This window comes from Notolabrus celidotus, chromosome 15 (genome assembly GCF_009762535.1).
Source record: "Notolabrus celidotus isolate fNotCel1 chromosome 15, fNotCel1.pri, whole genome shotgun sequence".
Lineage (NCBI taxonomy): Eukaryota > Metazoa > Chordata > Actinopteri > Labriformes > Labridae > Notolabrus > Notolabrus celidotus.
This window is the reverse complement of record NC_048286.1, coordinates 27,502,658-27,521,592: the sequence shown is the minus strand read 5'-3', so window position 1 is coordinate 27,521,592 and position 18,935 is coordinate 27,502,658. Positions and strand designations below refer to the sequence as shown.

At 39.8% G+C, this 18,935-nt stretch overlaps 3 protein-coding genes and 1 long non-coding RNA gene across 5 annotated transcripts; 3 read left to right on the top strand and 1 right to left on the bottom strand.

Annotated features, from left to right (window-relative positions):
* The first annotated feature begins 1,663 nt into the window (after nucleotides 1–1,663).
* On the top strand, nucleotides 1,664–4,590 carry LOC117827220 (zona pellucida sperm-binding protein 3-like). The gene is made up of 10 exons (XM_034703746.1): nucleotides 1,664–1,824; nucleotides 1,923–2,089; nucleotides 2,168–2,271; nucleotides 2,352–2,440; nucleotides 2,528–2,708; nucleotides 2,797–2,902; nucleotides 3,037–3,122; nucleotides 4,042–4,133; nucleotides 4,217–4,293; nucleotides 4,454–4,590. Exons 1-9 carry the CDS (start codon nucleotides 1,758–1,760, stop codon nucleotides 4,279–4,281), a joined length of 957 nt encoding a protein of 318 aa, XP_034559637.1. The 5' UTR covers nucleotides 1,664–1,757; the 3' UTR covers nucleotides 4,282–4,293; nucleotides 4,454–4,590.
* Nucleotides 4,591–6,094: 1,504 nt separating this feature from the next.
* Nucleotides 6,095–12,759, top strand: LOC117827221 (RING finger protein 212B-like). 2 transcript variants are annotated; one of them, XR_004634164.1, is made up of 13 exons: nucleotides 6,095–6,226; nucleotides 8,596–8,719; nucleotides 8,838–8,890; nucleotides 8,982–9,056; nucleotides 9,323–9,429; nucleotides 9,523–9,667; nucleotides 9,779–9,807; nucleotides 9,890–9,930; nucleotides 10,036–10,060; nucleotides 11,891–11,988; nucleotides 12,139–12,196; nucleotides 12,315–12,345; nucleotides 12,447–12,461. XR_004634164.1 is itself a non-coding variant. In XM_034703747.1 (13 exons), the coding sequence occupies exons 2-13, from the start codon at nucleotides 8,620–8,622 to the stop codon at nucleotides 12,520–12,522; spliced, it is 807 nt and encodes a 268-aa protein (XP_034559638.1). In that variant the 5' UTR covers nucleotides 6,095–6,226; nucleotides 8,596–8,619; the 3' UTR covers nucleotides 12,523–12,759. The 2 variants fall into 2 exon arrangements, 1 of the variants encoding a protein (XP_034559638.1); XM_034703747.1 differs by having other exon boundaries at nucleotides 11,891–11,957; nucleotides 12,447–12,759.
* A 109-nt stretch (nucleotides 12,760–12,868) lies between these two features.
* On the bottom strand, nucleotides 12,869–17,981 carry homeza (homeobox and leucine zipper encoding a). The gene is made up of 3 exons (XM_034703745.1): nucleotides 17,481–17,981; nucleotides 16,647–16,740; nucleotides 12,869–16,251 (listed from the first exon to the last, which is right to left on the bottom strand). The coding sequence occupies exon 3, from the start codon at nucleotides 16,222–16,224 to the stop codon at nucleotides 14,179–14,181; it is 2,046 nt and encodes a 681-aa protein (XP_034559636.1). The 5' UTR covers nucleotides 16,225–16,251; nucleotides 16,647–16,740; nucleotides 17,481–17,981; the 3' UTR covers nucleotides 12,869–14,178.
* Nucleotides 16,997–18,188, top strand: LOC117827222. Its single transcript, XR_004634165.1, has 2 exons — nucleotides 16,997–17,789; nucleotides 17,876–18,188. It is a non-coding gene; the product is annotated as an uncharacterized LOC117827222 (long non-coding RNA).
* The last annotated feature ends 747 nt before the right edge of the window (nucleotides 18,189–18,935 follow it).

Sequence of the window (18,935 nt, the reverse complement as noted above, 5' to 3'; positions counted from 1 at the left end):
GATGTAGTCTTGAGGTTTAGGGACTTATCCTTTTATAATGTATGTGATTTAGGAAACAGACACTTGGCCCTCTCTGAAACCACTCCCTACACCCTTCCCATGCACTTCCACTGGTATTCAACACTTGCATGCAGCGTCTGCCACATTTAGTGCTGTCCAAACCTTGGAGTGGGAGTGGGCTTTCAGACTCCAGTACAGATGCTGAGTTGTTGACCATGTAATGCTGTTGATCATGGTACATACACCATAAATTAATGCTACATGTTGCAACCTGTGCAGACACAAACTGCTGTTTTTAAGATGTGATACAATCAAACATACTGTATGTTAAATTGCAGAAGGCAAAAACATATTCAGGATGAGATTCAACCTTTTGTAGTCTTGAAAATGGCACTTGTATTTAATAAGTGTTTATATTTAAGACACTTAAAAAAAAAGCTGGAGCGCCGTTGGCCTAGCGGTCTAAGCGTGCGCCCCATATACAGAGGCTACAGTCCTTGTTGCAGAGGCTGCAGGTTCGATTCCAGCCACAACCATTTACTGCATGTCCTCCCCCCCCCTCTCCACTCCCCACATTTCCTGTCTCTCTTCAGCTGCCCTGTTCATTGTGAAAACGCCCAAAAATATAATTTAAAGGAAAGTAAAGCTGATAATCAAATTTAAAATAAGAGTTCTATAGAAAAAGGATAGCCACCAAAGAAGGTGGATAAAAGTATATTTTGGGTGATTGTTACGTTAAAGACACATACATGTGTTTCAAGTTGGTGTTAAAAATGTTCAGTCCTTGGACATCTTTTGTGAAATCATTAAAGTAAAAACACGAAAGAATATGGTTCTGGTCATCAAAGCTTGAGTTGAATAGATTGAGGATTCTTTTTGTCATAAATATTTAATTGATCAAATACTCAGTGCAAAGGAAAGTGCTTCTATAGTGAAAAAATATAAAACAAAAGCTTTTTGTCAAAAATTTACTGGTTCAGTATGTTTGCAAAGATATCATTTGCTCCTTTTGACTTTACTTTAGTTTGATTTGGTGGTTATCTTGGGCTGCATGATGGTGCAGTGGTTAGTGCTGATGAATCACAATAAGAAGGTTCCTGGTGTGAATCCCTGGCAGTTTCCTTTCTGTGTGTAGTTTTCTTGTTCTCCCTGTGCATATGTGGGATCTCTCCAGCTACATCAGCTTCCTCCCACAGTCCAAAACATGTTTGTCAGGTGAATTTGGGAGTCTAAATTGTCCATAGGTGTGAGTGTGTACATGCCTGCAAATGGTTGTTTGTCTGTACATGCGAGCCATGTGATAGGCGGGCGACCTGTCCTGGGTGAACCCCTCCTCTTGCCCAATGACAGCCTGGATTGGCTCCAGCCCCCCACGGCTCTATCTGGGAAAAAGAGGTATAGATAATGGATGGATGATGGTTATCTTTCTTTCTGATCTTAAGTATGCAGTAATAGTGTTCTTACCTACTATCATAATATATGAAATGTATCATAAGCCGAGTTATTATATTAATTAATGTATTTTAAATGTGTCACTTCAAGTATAAAGTGAAAATATTTCCACATAATCTGTCAGCATGACACTGAGCTGTGAGCTCCACCCTGACTGAAATTCCTCCTGAGTTTGTTGTAATCAGGGGGATGGTCTCTGCAGCTGAGATGATTGAGGTTCGGCAGGTGAAAGAGATTTTCCTGATTGATGTCCTGCAGGTAGAAGGAATAAAACAACTCAAACGATCACTGCCATAGGTTCAGTCATGATGGCTCTGTTTTGGCTATGTGCACTGCTTCTAAGCCTGACAGCTGCTGTGTCAGCACATGCAGGTAAAAGTAAATCAAAATGCTGGAATCTAATACTTCTCCTCTGTGATTAAAACTGTTTGTGCTAAAGCTTGAGTTTTTCCACGTGGTCTCACTTGCAGACATGAACCTGGACTGTAGGCCTGGTTTTGTGAACCTGGTGTGGACGGAGAGCAGATCTCAGGTTGATACGTCACGTCTTCGTCTTGGGAACTGTTTCCCCACCAGCTTCTCACCCAGGGAGGCCGTTTTCAGTGTGGACCTCAACGATTGTAACTTCAGGAGACTGGTGAGCAGCTGGCTGCTACCTCCAAACTCTAACGTATCTATTTTTATGCCGTTAAGTAATGTTTATTCTCTCTCATAGGTCACAGGGAATGAGCTGATGTACACTAATGATCTGACCTACATCTCCTCCCCTGATTCTCACATTGTCTCCTTCAATCACCCGGTTGTCTGTGCATATGAAAGGTGAGCGTCCACTAAAACAGTACTAAATGTTTGCTGGATTTGGGTTGCATGTGTCTGATACTGTTGCTTTATTTGTGCAGGCCCAAAGACTGGTACCCCCTGATTTATGACCCAGTGTTTAACACATACAGTGAAGGAGATCTGGTGTTTCATATTGCACTCATGAATGGTGAGTGTTCAACTTAACCGCACTGGAAATTGCATACTCTTCGTCATGACTTGTGGAACTAAACAATGTTTTTATTTACTGTATCAGATGACTTCTCAGGCCCAGCTGAATCCACTAGTTTTCCCCTGGGCTCCATCATCCCCATCAAGGCCAGTGTGGAGCAGAAATCCCATCAGCCCCTGCTGCTGCTGCTAGACGAATGTGTAGCTTCAACTACACCAGAGCTGCAGCCAGAAAGCAGCATTTACCCAATAATTAACAATAAGGGGTATGGTTTATTTAACTGGCAATACCTGCTGAACTTTATTACATATCCAGATACTGAAAGTAACAATGTGTGCTCTTTTATTATACAGATGCATGTTGGACAGTAAGATTACCAGATCAAAATTTGAACCCAGGCAAAAACCTTCAGAGCTCCAGCTGTCCCTTCAAGCCTTTAAGTTTGCTTTGGGAGAGGAGGTAAACTCTTTATCTGTGGCTGCATATGTATTTTTAATGACAGGGTCTTAGAACTCATGGAAATGTTGTTTTTAAAAATGGGTAGGGGGGAAAAAGATGCTTTGCAAACACTCTTCCTAACATCTTTTTAACAGGTGTTTATCCACTGTGAACTATTGGCGTGGGACCCAAGTCTTGTTGACCCCACCAAGAAGGCCTGCCACTATGTCAAGGATTATGGGTAAAATGTCTTAGTTTCAGTAAGAAGTATCTAAATTTGAATAATGAGGTGTCCTCCTGGGCCAGTCAGACAGTCCTGAGCTGTATTCACACATGCACAAAACTGACTTTTTCAGGGTGGGCTGCAATGTATAAGAACGAATAAATAGAAGTTTTAACCTAACTTGACCACTGAAGGTGACCAAACCTCCACTGATCATGAGTTGTCTTAACAGCAGGTTTATTTTCTGACCAGTATCACCATTTTCTTTTGTAGGGCTGGTTTTGTGAAAATGTGGGTGAAAATTTTTTAATTGTTTAAGTCACCAAGCATGCTTTCTTTGAGTATTCAGTGTGGTTGCAGTACACACTGAATGGGGCAGATTTTCAGCCATGTTTGTTTGCGCTAAGTGGGAACACACTGAGCTCAACAGGAAATACTTGGGAAAATTTTCTAAGTGTGCAGGTGTAATGACTTTTATAACACAACTGGTGCAAACCTGAGAGGGGCGAAAGGAAAATAGAAAATTCAAAGGTTGAAAAGGGGAAATCATTTGAGAGCAGTGCACATCTGTTTACACATGGCACTGCTATTATAAATGCAAAAACGGTCATCAGTTTAGGTCTCTGTTGGATCCCTTGCTGTCATGTTAACACTGCACTGTGGCTTTCGCAGGGTGATGTCTTCCCTCCCCTTTGGCTGACGGAGAAGATGTCGTGCTAAGAATTACTTTCATGAGCCAGCAACTTTAGATAATTTCAGGAGCGCTCTCCCCGAAATTTCAAAATTTTTATTTTTTAAAGATATTTCTAGAAATGATCAGGAGTGCATGTGTGAAAGAGGCTTCAGATGAACATTAATTTTCAATGACTAGTTGAGGTTTGAGGAGATCTGAACAGTTTTTGGTGTTTAACTATCATCTCTCCTATCTTGTATTCAGTTGGGAGCTGCTGGACAATCCTGCATATAACAATATTTGTGACTGTTGTGAATCCAGCTGCAAATCCAGGCGGACGAGGAGTACAGTATTAGGTATTTTAATTTCTTTACTCTATCAAACTGGTCTCTTGAACAGAAGTGAAATCTTTATTATTTATTTATTTATTTTTAAACAGGGAAGCGTGGAATAGCACAGAAAGCAATACTTGGGCCATTAACCATCACTGATGTGAAGTCCTGAGCTGCTACAAATGTGAGATTATTTTAATATTGCAATACAAAGTACTTTAATGCAAGGTAGATGTCTATCACTCAAAAGCTTTACAGAAATCAAACAACTTTATGGTATACAAGGTGTGTTGTAACTGAAATGTGTTATCACTTTTATTAAGGTTTGTTTTCATCCTCAACAGGAATGGATTCATCTTGAGAACTGGTTTCTTCAATCTTTATTGTGTTTTTATTCTTGGCTTGAAACGTCTTGAAGCTCAGTGCCTGCCTGTATCTGCATTTCCGATTTGTAATATAAAGATGTTTCCGAACACCGTCACTTGGCCTCCCTCCATTTCTTAAAAATTGATTTGAGTGTTATTTCTTAAGGAATATGTATCTGTTGAAAACTAATGGGGGGGGGGAAATGAACATGTGTCAAATGACAGTTGTCCACATCCATATGAGTATTTTACTCACTTTGTTGATCAATTATATTTCCGCTAATACACACAGGGGTGTCACCAGGCAATCGGGGGGGCCCCCCTGAAAAGATATCTCAGTGGCCCCATCACCACAGCCAATCCTACAAAATATAACATTGCTGCTATAATACTGGTTTATTTGCATTAAAAGAAAATGTATGCTTAAAACTATCCTGGTAAACTGACTCAACTCTAAGCTACATATCAGTATGTGTATGTGTGTGTATATATATATATATATATATATATATATATTCATTCAATTTCTGCAAATGTAACTGCACAATATTGTCCTTCAGACTGTGCACCTCTGTAAACAAGATTATTTGAAGCCAAGTGACTTCAGTGGCGGTTCTGGGGAGGGGCCAACAGGGGCCAGTGCCCCTGTAAAACTGAACCTGGACCCCCCTGTGGCCCCCCCTCCACACCAAAATAATATTATACAATAAAAGCTTCAGTATCGTGCCGATGTTACAGGCAGAACACATGCGTGTGGCACTTGGTTGCAGTCCCTTAGAGCGCTAAGGGACTCATGTTGAGTGTAAACAGCCAAACAGCTGCTGTCAGTCTGAATTTTGATCTAGTACACAGTATATATATGTCTAGTATATAGGGATGCACTGATGTTTTGCCAGTTTGTTCTCAGCTGGTCCTCGCCCTTCTCAGTCTCTTTTGTCAGGGTTGAATGTGTCCCTCTAACACCACCCTTGGCCCCAGCCTGGCCCCCCCAGTTAAATTGGTCTAGAACCGCCACTGAGTGACTTGTTGAACAACAAGGTGGCATTATTTGGTATAATCTAACCTCGTGAAGTATAATAAAACAATAAAACCCTACAGATCACTTTCAATCAGATTCAGCCACACTTGATGCCATGAAAATATGACAATTCCCTACTTTAGGCATGAGACGCTCATCTAACGGAGCTGATCAATCTAGTTGACAGGAAGCGATTCCCTTTTTTTTTCCAGAAAGGAATTCTGAATGTGTTATTCATTCAGACAATTCTAGTTATCTTATTGCAGTTATAACAAAAAAAAATAAGTGTAGTAGAAAACACATTTTATTTCTTGGGCCCTAGGTAGTCAGTCCCACTTTTCCGCCCCTGAATTACACACAAGCTACTTCTTCCCACCAACCAAAAACAATAAATTGATTAAAAATTGTGATTTTACAGTTGTTTCAAAGTAAATGACACCAAATGACACAAAATATTTTGACTTAATTATTTATGAGGGAAACTTAAGTGATTCAACTGTTAAATCATACAATAACTCTTGATTAAAGATACATATGGGTTCAGAAGTTTGATATTAAAACACGTACACACACCTATGACAGCCAGAATAGAGCGGGTACCGCGCGAGACAGTACAGAGAAAACGAAGCTGCGCGCGCGCTGCTGCTCAGAACCATAGACTGTAAATAAAAAGCTCAGAGAAACCAACTGAAAATAACCGCCGCTTACGAGCTCACACCTGAGCACAGCCACAGGTAAGTAAATGTCAACTTCATCACATTAAAGTGCTGAAGAATTGTTTTAGTGTTAGGAAAGCTCCCCACCTGTTTCTCCGTCTTTGTTTCAGTATGAGGACACATAAGAACATGTTGCAGTTTTAAGCTAGCTCGCAAATACTGGGGGGGTCGGAGGTAAAACCTGTTAGCATTGTGGAGTGGAGTCCAAACTTTACCTCCATGCAGACTGCTGTGGTGAAAAGTACTGTTGTGAGTGTGTGTGAGGACTTGGGAGGTCGCACTTTTCTTTACTTATCGGCTGAACCCAGTGGTGGACTCAGAATCCGCGCTAAAGTGCCCTCATGGATTCCAATGTAGTAAATAAAAGATTAAAATTGCCCTGGTGCCATTTCGGAGGAAAATGCATGAAAAGTGTCCTCTGGATGCCCCACTTCTGGAAAAAACGCAAAAAAGTGCTTTATAGAAGCTGCTGATATGTATAATAACTTTAAAAAGTGCCCCCTGGTTGCCCCTAACATGTATAAAACTCACAAAAAGTGCCCTCTGAACGCACCCAAAATGTATCACAACTTTAAAATGTGTCCTCTGAATGCACCCAAAATGTATCAAAACTTTAAAATGTGCCCTGTGAATGCACCTAAAATGTATCAAAACTTTAAAATGTGTCCTCTGAATGCACCTAAAATGTATCAAAACTTTAAAATGTGCCCTCTGAATGCACCTAAAATGTATCAAAACTTTAAAATGTGCCCTCTGAATGCACCTAAAATGTATCAAAACTTTAAAATGTGCCCTCTGAATGCACCTAAAATGTATCAAAACTTTAAAATGTGCCCTCTGAATGCACCTAAAATGTATCAAAACTTTAAAATGTGTCCTCTGAATGCACCCAAAATGTATCAAAACTTTAAAATGTGTCCTCTGAATGCACCTAAAATGTATCAAAACTTTAAAATGTGTCCTCTGAATGCACCTAAAATGTATCAAAACTTTAAAATGTGCCCTCTGAATGCACCCAAAATGTATCAAAACTTTAAAATGTGCCCTCTGAATGCACCTAAAATGTATAAAATGTACAAAAAGTGCCCTCTAGATGCCCCTGAATAGATAAGACTCAAATAGTGCCCTAAGGATGCCCCTAAGTGTATAAAAACGCAAAAGAAGTGCCCTCTAGAAGCTCCTAAAATGTTTAAAAACTTAAAATGTGACCTCTAAATGCACCTAAAATGTATAAAATGTACAAAAAGTGCCCTCTAGATTAACCTGAATAGATAAAACACAAAATAGTGCCCTGAGGATGCCCCTAAAATGTATAAAAACGCAAAAAAAGGGGCCTCTAGAAGCTTCTAAAATGATTTAAAACTTAAAAAGTGCCCCCTGGTTGCTCCTAACATTTATTAAATGTACAAAAAGTGCTCTCTAGATTAACCTGAATAGATAAAATGCAAAAAAGTGCCCTAAGGATGCCTCTAAAATGATTTAAAACTTAAAAAGTGCCCCCTGGTTGCTCCTAACATGTATTAAACGTACAAAAAGTGCCCTCTAGATGCGTCTAAATAGATACAACTTAAAAAATGCCCTCTGGTTGCCCCTACCATGTATAAAAACTTTAAAATGTGTCCTCTGAATGTACCTAAAATGTATGAAATGTGCAAAAAGTGCCCTCTAGATGACCCTGAATAGATAAAACTTAAAAAGTGCCCTCTGGTTGCTCCTAAAATGTAGAAAACGTACAAAAAGTGTCCTCTAGAAGCTCCTGAATACATAAAACGCAAAAAAAAGTGCCCTAAGGATGCCTCGAAAATGATTAAAAACTTAAAAATGTGCCCTCTGGTTGCCCCTAACATGTATAAAACACAAAAAAGTTTCCTTAGGATGCCCCTAAAATGTATAATACGTACAAAAAGAGTACGTCACTGGAGGAGAGACCATATTGAAACAAAATTAGAAGTTGTCTACAATTCGATTCACACCTGAAACCTTTGAACATATTATTTTAAAACCATAGACATTCTTAAATTGACTGCAGGGATTTTCTGCTGTAGAGCCTCAGAGGCTTTTTAACATTGATGACTGATGTTGAGTAATACGGCCTGGCTTGCAGCTGTATTCTAGTTCACGCCTTGGGGGTTGTAGGAAATATGATGAAGGCACGGAGCAATCGACGACACTCTTCAAACTTTTACAACAAAGTTCAAGGTGTAATTTTGTTAAAAAGGTCATTTTTACATTTCTCATTAATAATCTTACAAAGAGGCTCGGCACAAACCAGGGAAATCAATCAAATGTATTGCACAAAAGTTTGAGACTAGGGTGCCCTGTTCCTTTACTAAAGAAGTGTAATATTTGATATGAACATTATTGTGTTGTTTTTTGTGTTTTTGCAGGAGTAGAAACCCACAGGACTAGAAATGGACTGGTTCCACTGCAACCAGTGCTTCATCAGGAAAGGGTACAAGTTTGCTGTGTCCAGCTGTGGCCACATCTTCTGTGAACGATGCATCAAATCCAGTATGAAAACTAGCTGTTATTTAATCACCCCTTTTTTAAGCCTGATTATCATTGTATGTTAAAACCAGATGCAGTTACAGGTTACTTGAGCTAATATTGATAATGTCTTTTCCCACAGAGCAATGCAGTGTATGTGGAGCCACCTGCAGTTACCTGCCCATCACAGATGAGGTGAGTGAGTTCACTGTCTGATACCACCAACAGAGAGTGACCTTATTTAACACAGCCGACTTATTATAACTACACAATTTTTCTATTTCAGATGAAACCACAGGAAAAGGTGTTTTTCCAGGACCCTGTGAAGCTCATCCAATCACGGCTGGAGCACATTACACAGGTCTGTCCCTCTGTGCAGCTCCCTCTCTGCTTCCCTTTTTAATTGCTAAAGACGTGTGTTAAATGTCAGAGCAGTTAGTCAATTAATGAGTCACTCAGCAACAGACTGCTTTAGGTATAGTGATATTTGACGAGATTAGAACTACTAATTAAATATTGATGTAAAAATCCTTTGGGAGTCACAGAGCCATAATGTGAAAAGCACATTTAATTTTAAGTTCCTGTGATTTTAATGATAAGTGGTGAAGAGGCCTTCCTGTTCCCCAGATTGCACTTTTTCAGGGATCACAGATGGAGCGAGTTACAATGCACTTCAAGCACAAATCTATAGAGCTGGAGAGGCGTCTAAAGGAGGTCACTGAGCAGAGTTACAGGTGATTTCAATAAGTTTTGTTGTTCCGCTGTCACTGTGTAAATAAACCCCCCTCAGGTTGCAACGCTACTTTTCCCATGTCTGTTATCACAAGGCAACTGTCGGAGCTGAAAAGAGAAAACACCGAGTTAAAAAAGCAGCTTTTAGAGCTGAAGAGAGAATACACCAACTTAAAAAAGCAGCATTTAGAGCTGAGAAGAGAGACTGCTGAACTGAATAAGCCGCTTTCTCAGAGGAGGGTAAGTGTTCCAACAGTCTGAAAATTAAACACTAAGTTAGGGAAAATAAAAAGTTCAGGTTATAAGTTACATACATTATTATTAAGCGAGCGCTTGTTCTGTTTGTCACAGGTTTCTCCAGGACTGTTTCATATCGAAGGGTATAACGTATTTCATTTCAGGACTTTCATGTTTAATGTTTTTTAGACAATTATAGGTAACAACTTTTCATCTTCTTTATAGTTCCCAAAGGATGTCACTCCCTATTGCTGTCACCTCCCCAGGTAAACACAGGGATTAAGTTGGAATACTAATCTTAACATTTTAACTGTTGTTTTTACTTATCACTGCGGTTTAAACTGTATTAATGTCTTTCCTTCTTTAACTAGTTACCCCTCGCTCAAGAACTATGAGGTATGTATTACATCAACATATTATAGTGGATGTTTGTCATTTATTTCTAAATCATCTCATGTAGACAAATTTAAGGAAAATATGAATGACTGAGTTGAGAAATGCATAGGGTTTGTCACGTTGGGGGAAAAACTGAGGAGGACCCATGTGCAGAAAATAAAGATTAAATAATAAAAGAACAAAAGAACAAAAGGTACAAACAAACTAACTAAAATTTCCATTAACTGAATTCAGAAGAAAACACTACATACGCTGAGATAAGTGAACACAAGGAAGACAAACAATGATCCAACACAGGACAAGAGAAACAGAGCAACTAAATACACAGTAATAAACGCAGGTGTGGAACAGAACACGAGTGAAACTAATCCGGTAAATCAAAAAGGAGGGAAACACACAAGGACAAGAAGTAAAACTAAACTGGAAACAAAGGGATCAGAACTACAAACTAAAAACAGGAAACACAAGACAAGACTAAGAAACACAAGAAAATACAAGAGACATGGATCACTAAACACACAAGGGAGACAAAGGATAACTAATAGGCCTACAGAATAAACACAGGGAGGAATTCAGGCATGAAACACAAGGAACAAACTTAACTAAACATCAACTCATGGCAGGATTCCCATTGTTGCACAGCCTAGTACAATTAATCATGAAACATCCAATCATGCTCTGTGATATGTACAAAAAAATACTAATCAGGACCAGAGAATCTGATTTTGATTCAGATTAGCAAAATTAGTAAAATCTTAACCCAAACAAATCTTCACCACCTTTAACACAGCTTGTTCACACTGCTGTTTGCAAGTGATTAGATTGGATTTGTGTCCAGATATCACCAACTCTTTCTGAATGAGGATTCATGTCTCGGCCTCCAAATCACCACTCGGTGAAGTTGCACTGCAGAGCTCCTGTCACATCAGACAAATGATCAAACCCAACTGAGATTTGTTTCGTGCACACCATTTTAGTGGCTGTGTTTAGGTTCAGATGTCCTTATTATTACTCCAAGTGTCAATGCAGATCAAAACAAAGTTGCTGAAACATTTGGGAAATTGTTGGACCAGTGTGTAAGCGCTGTCAAACTTTTGGTTTGAGGCGCGATGTTCACGCCCCCTATGATGTCTCTTCAATATAAATGTTACAGAGGTGTGATAGTGGGACCAAGTTGCCCCACTGCTGTACCGTTATTAGAGGCTATAGCTGACATTACAGGGGCAGGAAGAGATGACTGTGAACCAGTGGAGCAGGCAGGGAAGAACAGCACTGTGTTTGTTACGAGTATGTGAGTGCATGGAAGCTCCCGCTGTTTGTTAAGCTCTTGTGCTTCAATACCATAAGGAAATATGTATTGGGACACCAGTATTGCTCCGTTGTGGGATCAATATTTAAGTAGAATGACATGAGATTGATGGGGCTTTGTAACCATGCTTTTGTAGACATTAAAAAATATATATATAACACAGCTTTAGCCAAGCCTCCACCACTATCATCCAAACACATAATGTTAAGGGCTGACAAACAATTCACATTTTTAATCGCAGTTAATCACATAGTTGACTCTAGTTAATTCATGATTCATCCTAAATTGATCACTCATTATTTTAATCTCTTCCTAAGGTAAGAAAGAGATATTTTGAAGTCTTTAGTACTCTTATCAACATCTGAGTGGACAAATGTGCTTACTTTAGGACGATGTGTGTCTATTATTATTGCAACAGTTTTTCTTTCAAATTGTTTTTATCTTTGTCATTTATATCCTCACTTTGGAAGAGGATTGCAAAAGTATCTCATGCTCAAACATGTTGTCTCATCTGGTTTTAGTCACCAAGGCTCAGCAGAGCGGCAGGGGTGGGCCAGAGACAGAGGTCCCAGTCTCTCTTCCCTCACAGTAAGAAGATTCTAAAAACTTTTGAGAGACGGTAGTAAATATTTTCATTACAGTCTGATCATACAAACTGTTAAATCAAGGTGATCTCAAAGATATGTTACTGCTAAAAGTTTAATTGTTTTTAACTTTTGGTACATAAAGTAAAGGACATACTTGACTTGACTTCTTTTGATTTTATCAGACTCCTGGTTCAGCTACCACTATTTCAAGCCACAGTTCTCTTCATGAGCATGTTCACAGTAAGTGTGGTTGAGACTCTACCATTGTTTTTGTTATTTAACTTTATACATTATGCTTCACAGATTTGACATAAATTGCTTTCTGCATTTCATTAAAATAATTACCCCCCTTGAAAAGGAACACCTACACCCTACAGCACTTCCTCAAGGTAAGAAATGCTACAAAATAAACCAGCACAAGTAATTTAATGAAATCTGATTAATATGTTCTGATGCACAAGCTTAGTCAGATCATTTTTCCCATCCTCAGAACTCAGCGTCAAACTCCTGATACTTTCCAGTTCCAGTTTTTGAGTGGATTATCAATACAGTCACCCAGGCATTAATGAGAAAGGCCCTCTAACATTTGAAGAGCCAGTTTTCACTTCCAGTCTTTGGCCAAATATCAAAACTGTTGCATTTATTACAAGATATATGTTTATTTTAAGTAATGCATGGATATTCTACTGATGTTACCTTGTTCTTCTGTTCAGGCATTAAACTGTGCCATTACTTTGTTGGTTGACTTATCGTCATGTATGTGTTCTTACTATGCCATTAAAAGCAAAAAATTGGTCACTACAGATAACTTTCACAGCAACTTTCTTTTTGCCCAAAAAACATAACCACCATCAAGCAAAATGAAATGGAGTGGCAACAGTACACAGAAAAACATGGCGTTCACACATGATCATTGAGGCAAATCCTTTACTTGTTTCCAGTGACACAATTGTGCAAATTAGAACAGAAAAAATACAGTAATGAAGCCTGCAAAGGAAGACACTAAATGATTTGGAGGTTTCTATACAGCATCACATTGCATTAACTTTTCATTACAAAGAGAAGTCAAAACATACTGTAGTGATGCACACCATTTCCTCAACATTGAGGTCATTTACTTTTTGCAAGAGGTTTCTAACAAACTAAACGGTATCTCTGTTCAAACCCACTTCACCCATTGTAGGTCAAAGAATGACATTTCTTAATGAACTCTTAACTTTAATGTAAAAATGTTTGTGCTATAACTTGTAATGTAAGTGAATGGGGATTATTTTTCTCCTTTGGATTTAAATCCTTTCCTTTAGCAATAAGTAGATCCAATCAGGTGTATTATCTTGTTTGTCTACGTCATAAAACAACCAAACTACACCCTAAACTCAACCAGACATCAGAGATATGTTTTAGAAATACTGACTGAATCAATACATGGAAATCCAAATTGAAATTGGCAACTCTTACATCTGTACAGGTTTATGACTGCTGCATTCTTCATTAAGTTAGCCTTTTACTATTTGACTATTAAATGCAAATGATAAGTGACATATTTATCAAGAACTACATCAGTGTCTTAATGTGGCTCAATAAATATGATTTTAACAGTAGCAAATGTATCACAATGTTTACAAAAGGCATGATAACAGTTCTTAGTTTTAAAGGATTAAGAATGACACGGTTCTTTAGGAATTTACTGGATTTTAATGACAATAATGGCAGCAGGCTTAAAAACCAAGTGCAAGATGTCAGTTGAAAGTGTGCATGTCCAGTGTGCTTTTCATGATAAGGAATTATTGGCTGTTAAGGAATGACACACAGTGATCAGTCAACAGATAAATCAACATAGGCATTTTCTGAAGCAGTAGCACACAGTTTCTGCTATGGTCAGGTACCAAACGTACAACCAGTTTAAATTATACTTCTACAATAACATACTAAAAATATATGTAATTGTGATATCTAAAAAAAAAATAATGAGCTCAAAAAATATAGCAAACCAGTGTACAAGTTACTGTCCTATTTACAGCAACACAGGCAGCACAATTATAATTCAAGTCCAAATATATTACCATTAGCAGGAAATGCAGCATATATAAAAAACACAAACCTCATTTTGGGCTTGTACTGGGAAGACTGAATGTTACAAACCTGCTTCAATTAAAGCAATTTCAACCAAACTAATAACTATGCTTGTGGGTGCAAAGGATGTGAGGACAATTCCACCAACTTTATTGAATGTTTTCAAGTCTGGCTCCAGTGTGTTCAACAGTCGAGGCAGGTTCTTGGTCAGTCTCTGTAACATCCTGAGCAGCAAACCAGTCTCGCACTTGCTGGTAGCTCATTCTTGATTTCTTGCATAGAGAGTCAAGGTCTTTTTCATGAAGTGAGCCAGCTGAAAGGTAATATGCTAACAATGGCTGGATATCAGGGGAATCAGTGCTTGTCCCATTTGTTTGAGATTTTCGTTTACGGCCACCCCCAGCCCGAGTAGAGGTCCCAGAGCCACATCCGTTGGTGGAACCGCTGCTGCTTTGCTGAACTGCAAGTTCTGCCAAGAACTGGTCGCGGACCTCCTTCACCCAGCGAAGTTGGCCGTTTTTAACGGCATACCGTGTGTCCCCAAACCACTGAATAACGTCTGCACGGGGTAAACCTGTAAGCTTTACAAGCTCAGTATAATCTTCGCTCTTGGGCCACTGGCAGCGTAAGAAGTACTGCTTTAACATATCCAACTGCTCCTTGGTTTTTCTTGGTCGCCCAGCAGGAGTAAGGGCAGGGGATGAGGATGCGGATGAGGAAGCCCCTGTTACGCGAACAGGCGTTTGTGAAGGACTGGCTTTGGCTGAGTGGGCTGACTTCTTTGATGTGCTGATGTTCTTTGAAAGAGATTTACTAGGTGACGTAGTCAGTGGTGGGCTGCCAGAGGGGGTAGAGCAGGGAGAGGATTTCAATATTTCTGTTTGCTCCAGAGGAACATCTGGCTCAATCTTGCAGATCTTGATCAGTTTTAAGGGTCCCTCTTCACTTTGTTCCTCGTCTTTACTGTCTTTACTGTCTTTACTGTCACCATCCCCAGAAAGCTCTTCCATTACAACATAGCTTTCTGCATCAAGGACCCGTTCTCCAAATGCTTCCAGGCTGTTTGACAAAAAGGTCTGAAAGAAATATGAATTTCTGATCCCGTTGCTACGGACTCCTTCATGACCCTTCACCCCATTTAGTTGATCAATCTTTTGGGTAACAAGTGAAAGAGGTTGACTTTGTTGATCTTGTTTACTTCCAATAGCAGTCTGTTGAGAGTGGTTTTGGGCTGCCGCCAGGCTCCCTCGGCCAACCCTAAGCTGATAGCGGCTGTCACTGAACCATTTACGAATGTCATTACGGCTCAGCGCAGTTTCTTCCTGCAAACGCCTAAGCTCTGCCTCTGCAGGCCAGTTCTCTCTCAGAAAGCTCTTTCGAAGGGCAGCAAGCTGAACTTTTGTCTTTTTGTAGCGCCCATGGCGATGCGGTTGAGACGATGACAAAGACAGATCGAGGGAGGCATCCTCAGCTGTGCTTGCTGGTGTGTCCGCTGGTGGGCGGTAGAAGTAAGAATCCTGAGGAGGAGGGAGGGTGGAACTGAAACATGGGGCAGTGGGTTTTGCTGGTTTATAGGAATCTGGTGACTCAGAGTTTGGTTTCTTTTTTGGAGGAGTGAAACTGGGGGTAACAATCTCTACTTCATCGCTTTCATTCTCCTCAATTACCAATTCCTCACAACTTCTGCTCTTGCCCTTCAACTTGGCTTCCTCTTTTATTTCAACAGAGTCATCACAAAGATCAGGCCCGGCCAGCTTTCGTTGTGTCTCCTCTATCTCCTCTGAGGACCAGCTGATACCGTATTTAATCCTTTGCACCATAAACCACACCTTAACTTTGTCCAGTGGCAAGGCACATACCCGGGCGAGGGTGTTAATTTCCTGGGATGATGGATATGGAAATAAGTTAAAAGCTTGGACAAGCTCTGGGACTGTGTCAAGTTCACGGGTTTGATCCGACTGTGTCCACACCAATTTTAGCCCCTCTGATACAAGAGGCAGGCACACAACAGAGTTGTGGTTGGTGGTGAAACTGGCAACACCACTCGCGTTACTTTCATTTGAGCTGGCAGAATGGTGCAAATCCTTGGGGGAGCATTTAGCTTCAAGCTTTTCTTCACATTCTTTCCCCTCAAACGGCTCCTTCATGCCCAGAAGAAGTCCATTTCTGATATTATGCTCACTGTAGGTTGCCATCAGGGATATCAAAAGTGGTTTTCTGAACTGGAAAAGAAAAACAAATACAATGATTTCAGTTATTACTGATTTTTCTTGTATCAACCAGGAAAGTGTTTGCACTTTGAAGATAAGGATAAGAAACTAACTTGTAAGCAGTACAGTCAGAAGTACGGACTATAATGTTTTAAGAACTTTCTGTTCTCATTCATTCTCAAAGTCAATTATCTGACAGCTGTTTACCCTCCCCCTCTACTTTGCACTTCTAGTTCTGAACTACCAATGAAACTAGTCGTAGCCCAAACCCCGTCCAGACTAGATTCCCCTCCCCCAAAGTGTGGTGACTGACTTTTGTTTTGTGTGAGTGGGGGGGACCGGTCGCAAAGGGTGGGAGTGTGGGGAAAGGGGCTCTATGAGAAATCCATCACAGTCTAGTTTCTCACCCTTTTCCAGTCAGGCTTTTGTTCCTTTCCCCAAGTTCTCAGCCCGGAGAGTGAAGTGTATCCTCTTCACAAAGGCTGCTACCAAAACAGAAACCTAAAGAGAAACACAAGTTACATTAGTCAGACTCCACTCATAGTTCAAACAGCATTAAACATCAAATATTACTTGTGAAAAGTTGCTTGAAGTTGACTCATAAATTTACTCTTATGCTTAAAGCAACAGGTGTTAATTTTGAACAAGTTAATATCACAATGGATGAGTCTGGTTGTTACAAAGAGAGCTAAAATAAAAGTTCCCTTTTGGTTTTAGAGTTTGTTTGTGTCATATAATTAATGCAATTTCTCTCTCTTTGCTTTTTACTATTAGGTGTTTGTAACAACAATATGAAAGGAGTCCCACTAAGTAAGTGTCTCTTGTTTATTTAAGAGGAAGAGTTATTTGTGACAGCTGTGGAAATGTTGCCCATTTAGTAAGGTTACAACATGGCAGAAGGTTTAGGTCGCTTAAGGTACGAGAGAAATGGTCAGGAGTACAAAAAAAACATTGGCAAACAGTGATGAAATCACCGTGTTAGTCATACGTGACACAGAACAACCCACGGGTATGAGATCATGTGGTGGCCCCGCCAGTGTTAGACGTGTTACTTTATCCCACTGTGGAAGTCTTTAAAGGTATATCTTTGTTTAAGAGTGATGAAAAGCTGTAGAAGTTGAACCAGTGGCAGTTACAGTCCAGGGACTCCCCCTTTATGGCGTACTAACTAAAAGGCTTCACACTGCACAGGCGCACTTCGCCGCCAGACACGCTTCACTGAAACATAAAAATAAACTTACCTAAATTACCAGAATCAGCCTTTCTTCTTGAAATCCGTTTGAGCAGAAAGCAAAGGATAGAAAGTCGGAGTCCTCCCTCAGCCACTCCGCTTTTTATGGCCGAAGTTTAGAGGAAGAGCAGCGAAACAATACCGTCTGTCTGCCAGTTTGACCCTTGTCTTATTTATCAAGCAGCTCGACGGATTACTTGTCGGGATACAAAGATGAGAGGCGACCAAGTTTGTCGCCTTTCGTAGGAGTTCGGTCCCCCGACTAAGTCCTGCCGAAGTCCGGCTCAAATATCTCAATCCGTGAGATTTAGGTCTGATGGTGAGTCGCCGTTACTTCGTCCCCCCTCCGTCCATTCGTTGTTGCTTTTGTTCTTAAACTGAGAAGTGCTTTCCCTGTCCGGCCAGATCGAGGCGAGGCGGAGCTGAGGACCAGGAAGCCCACAAGGCCCAACTCTCCCACAGTGACGGCAGGGTGGGTGTGCCAGTCTGGGAGAGCTGGCCATGGATTGGAGGGAGGAGGCGCCTGTATAATAAATCCGTGGCAGTAGGCTAAACATTATCACGTCAACCCTCCACTGGTCACCCCCCAAATCAGGCCCACAGACATCTGAATGTTTAACCAGAATCACAATCTTCTCATTTCAATATGAAGAGCATCCAACTCTTAACTTCCTTTCTTGGAGCAGCAAATAAAAAGGGTTCAAGAAGTTGCAATTTATGTACTGACTACTTTTATTTCGTCCCTAAATACCCCTGGAGGTCCTTGAACCAAATGTACAGAGCTCATAGAGCTTTTGAGTTTTAGTTTAGACCCAACCTAGATCTAATAACACTAACAACGTAGAAGACATTACAGTTAAAAAACAACAAAAATAAACATATTTGTATATTTACTATAACTATTTTATTCTACTTTTAATTTTTATTTTATTAGTACTATTTTTATTATTATCATTATTATTATTTCCCCTTAATATGTCTTGCCATTGTTTTACTTCTGCTTCTTTCTTGTTTTTCAATCGCTGTAAAGCACTTTGGGTTGCATTTGATTTGTATGAAATGTGCAATATAAATAAAGCTTGATCGATTGATTGATTGATTGATATTTTACACAGAGATACATGGATGTGGTGTGTTTGTAATTAAAGCTGCAGTGGAGAACTTTTGGCCAGCATCAATCACGGACACCCCGTTGGGCAAAATGACATTCTTATGTCTCTGGTGATATTGTCCAATGTGTTTGTAAGAGGTGTTTTCTGATGAAAGTCTCATCCTGCTTCCTTTTGACAGTATTAATAATTATAATGCAAATACATCTTCTAACAGATGGTCTTGTTTTCTTTTGTAGGGCGTATTTATTTCAGTCGGTTTCTTAACCACATCCACTCTAAACAGAAGCTTTAACCATTTTTTTCAGTTGACAAATGATAATGAAGTCCACACTACCTCATCAATACTGTCTTTA

What these genes read in the sequence shown, in the direction of transcription:
- LOC117827221 (XM_034703747.1), top strand. Translation starts at nt 8,620, where the DNA reads ATGGACTGGTTCCACTGCAACCAGTGCTTCATCAGGAAAGGGTACAAG. An exon ending in TATTGCTGTCACCTCCCCAG is followed by an intron (nt 9,931 to 10,035) that starts GTAAACACAGGG and finishes TTCTTTAACTAG; the next exon opens with TTACCCCTCGCTCAAGAACT. An exon ending in CCCTACAGCACTTCCTCAAG is followed by an intron (nt 12,346 to 12,446) that starts GTAAGAAATGCT and finishes TCCCATCCTCAG; the next exon opens with AACTCAGCGTCAAACTCCTG.
- LOC117827220 (XM_034703746.1), top strand. Translation starts at nt 1,758, where the DNA reads ATGATGGCTCTGTTTTGGCTATGTGCACTGCTTCTAAGCCTGACAGCT. An exon ending in ATTGTAACTTCAGGAGACTG is followed by an intron (nt 2,090 to 2,167) that starts GTGAGCAGCTGG and finishes TCTCTCTCATAG; the next exon opens with GTCACAGGGAATGAGCTGAT. An exon ending in AGTTTGCTTTGGGAGAGGAG is followed by an intron (nt 2,903 to 3,036) that starts GTAAACTCTTTA and finishes TCTTTTTAACAG; the next exon opens with GTGTTTATCCACTGTGAACT.
- homeza (XM_034703745.1), bottom strand. Translation starts at nt 16,224, where the DNA reads ATGGCAACCTACAGTGAGCATAATATCAGAAATGGACTTCTTCTGGGC.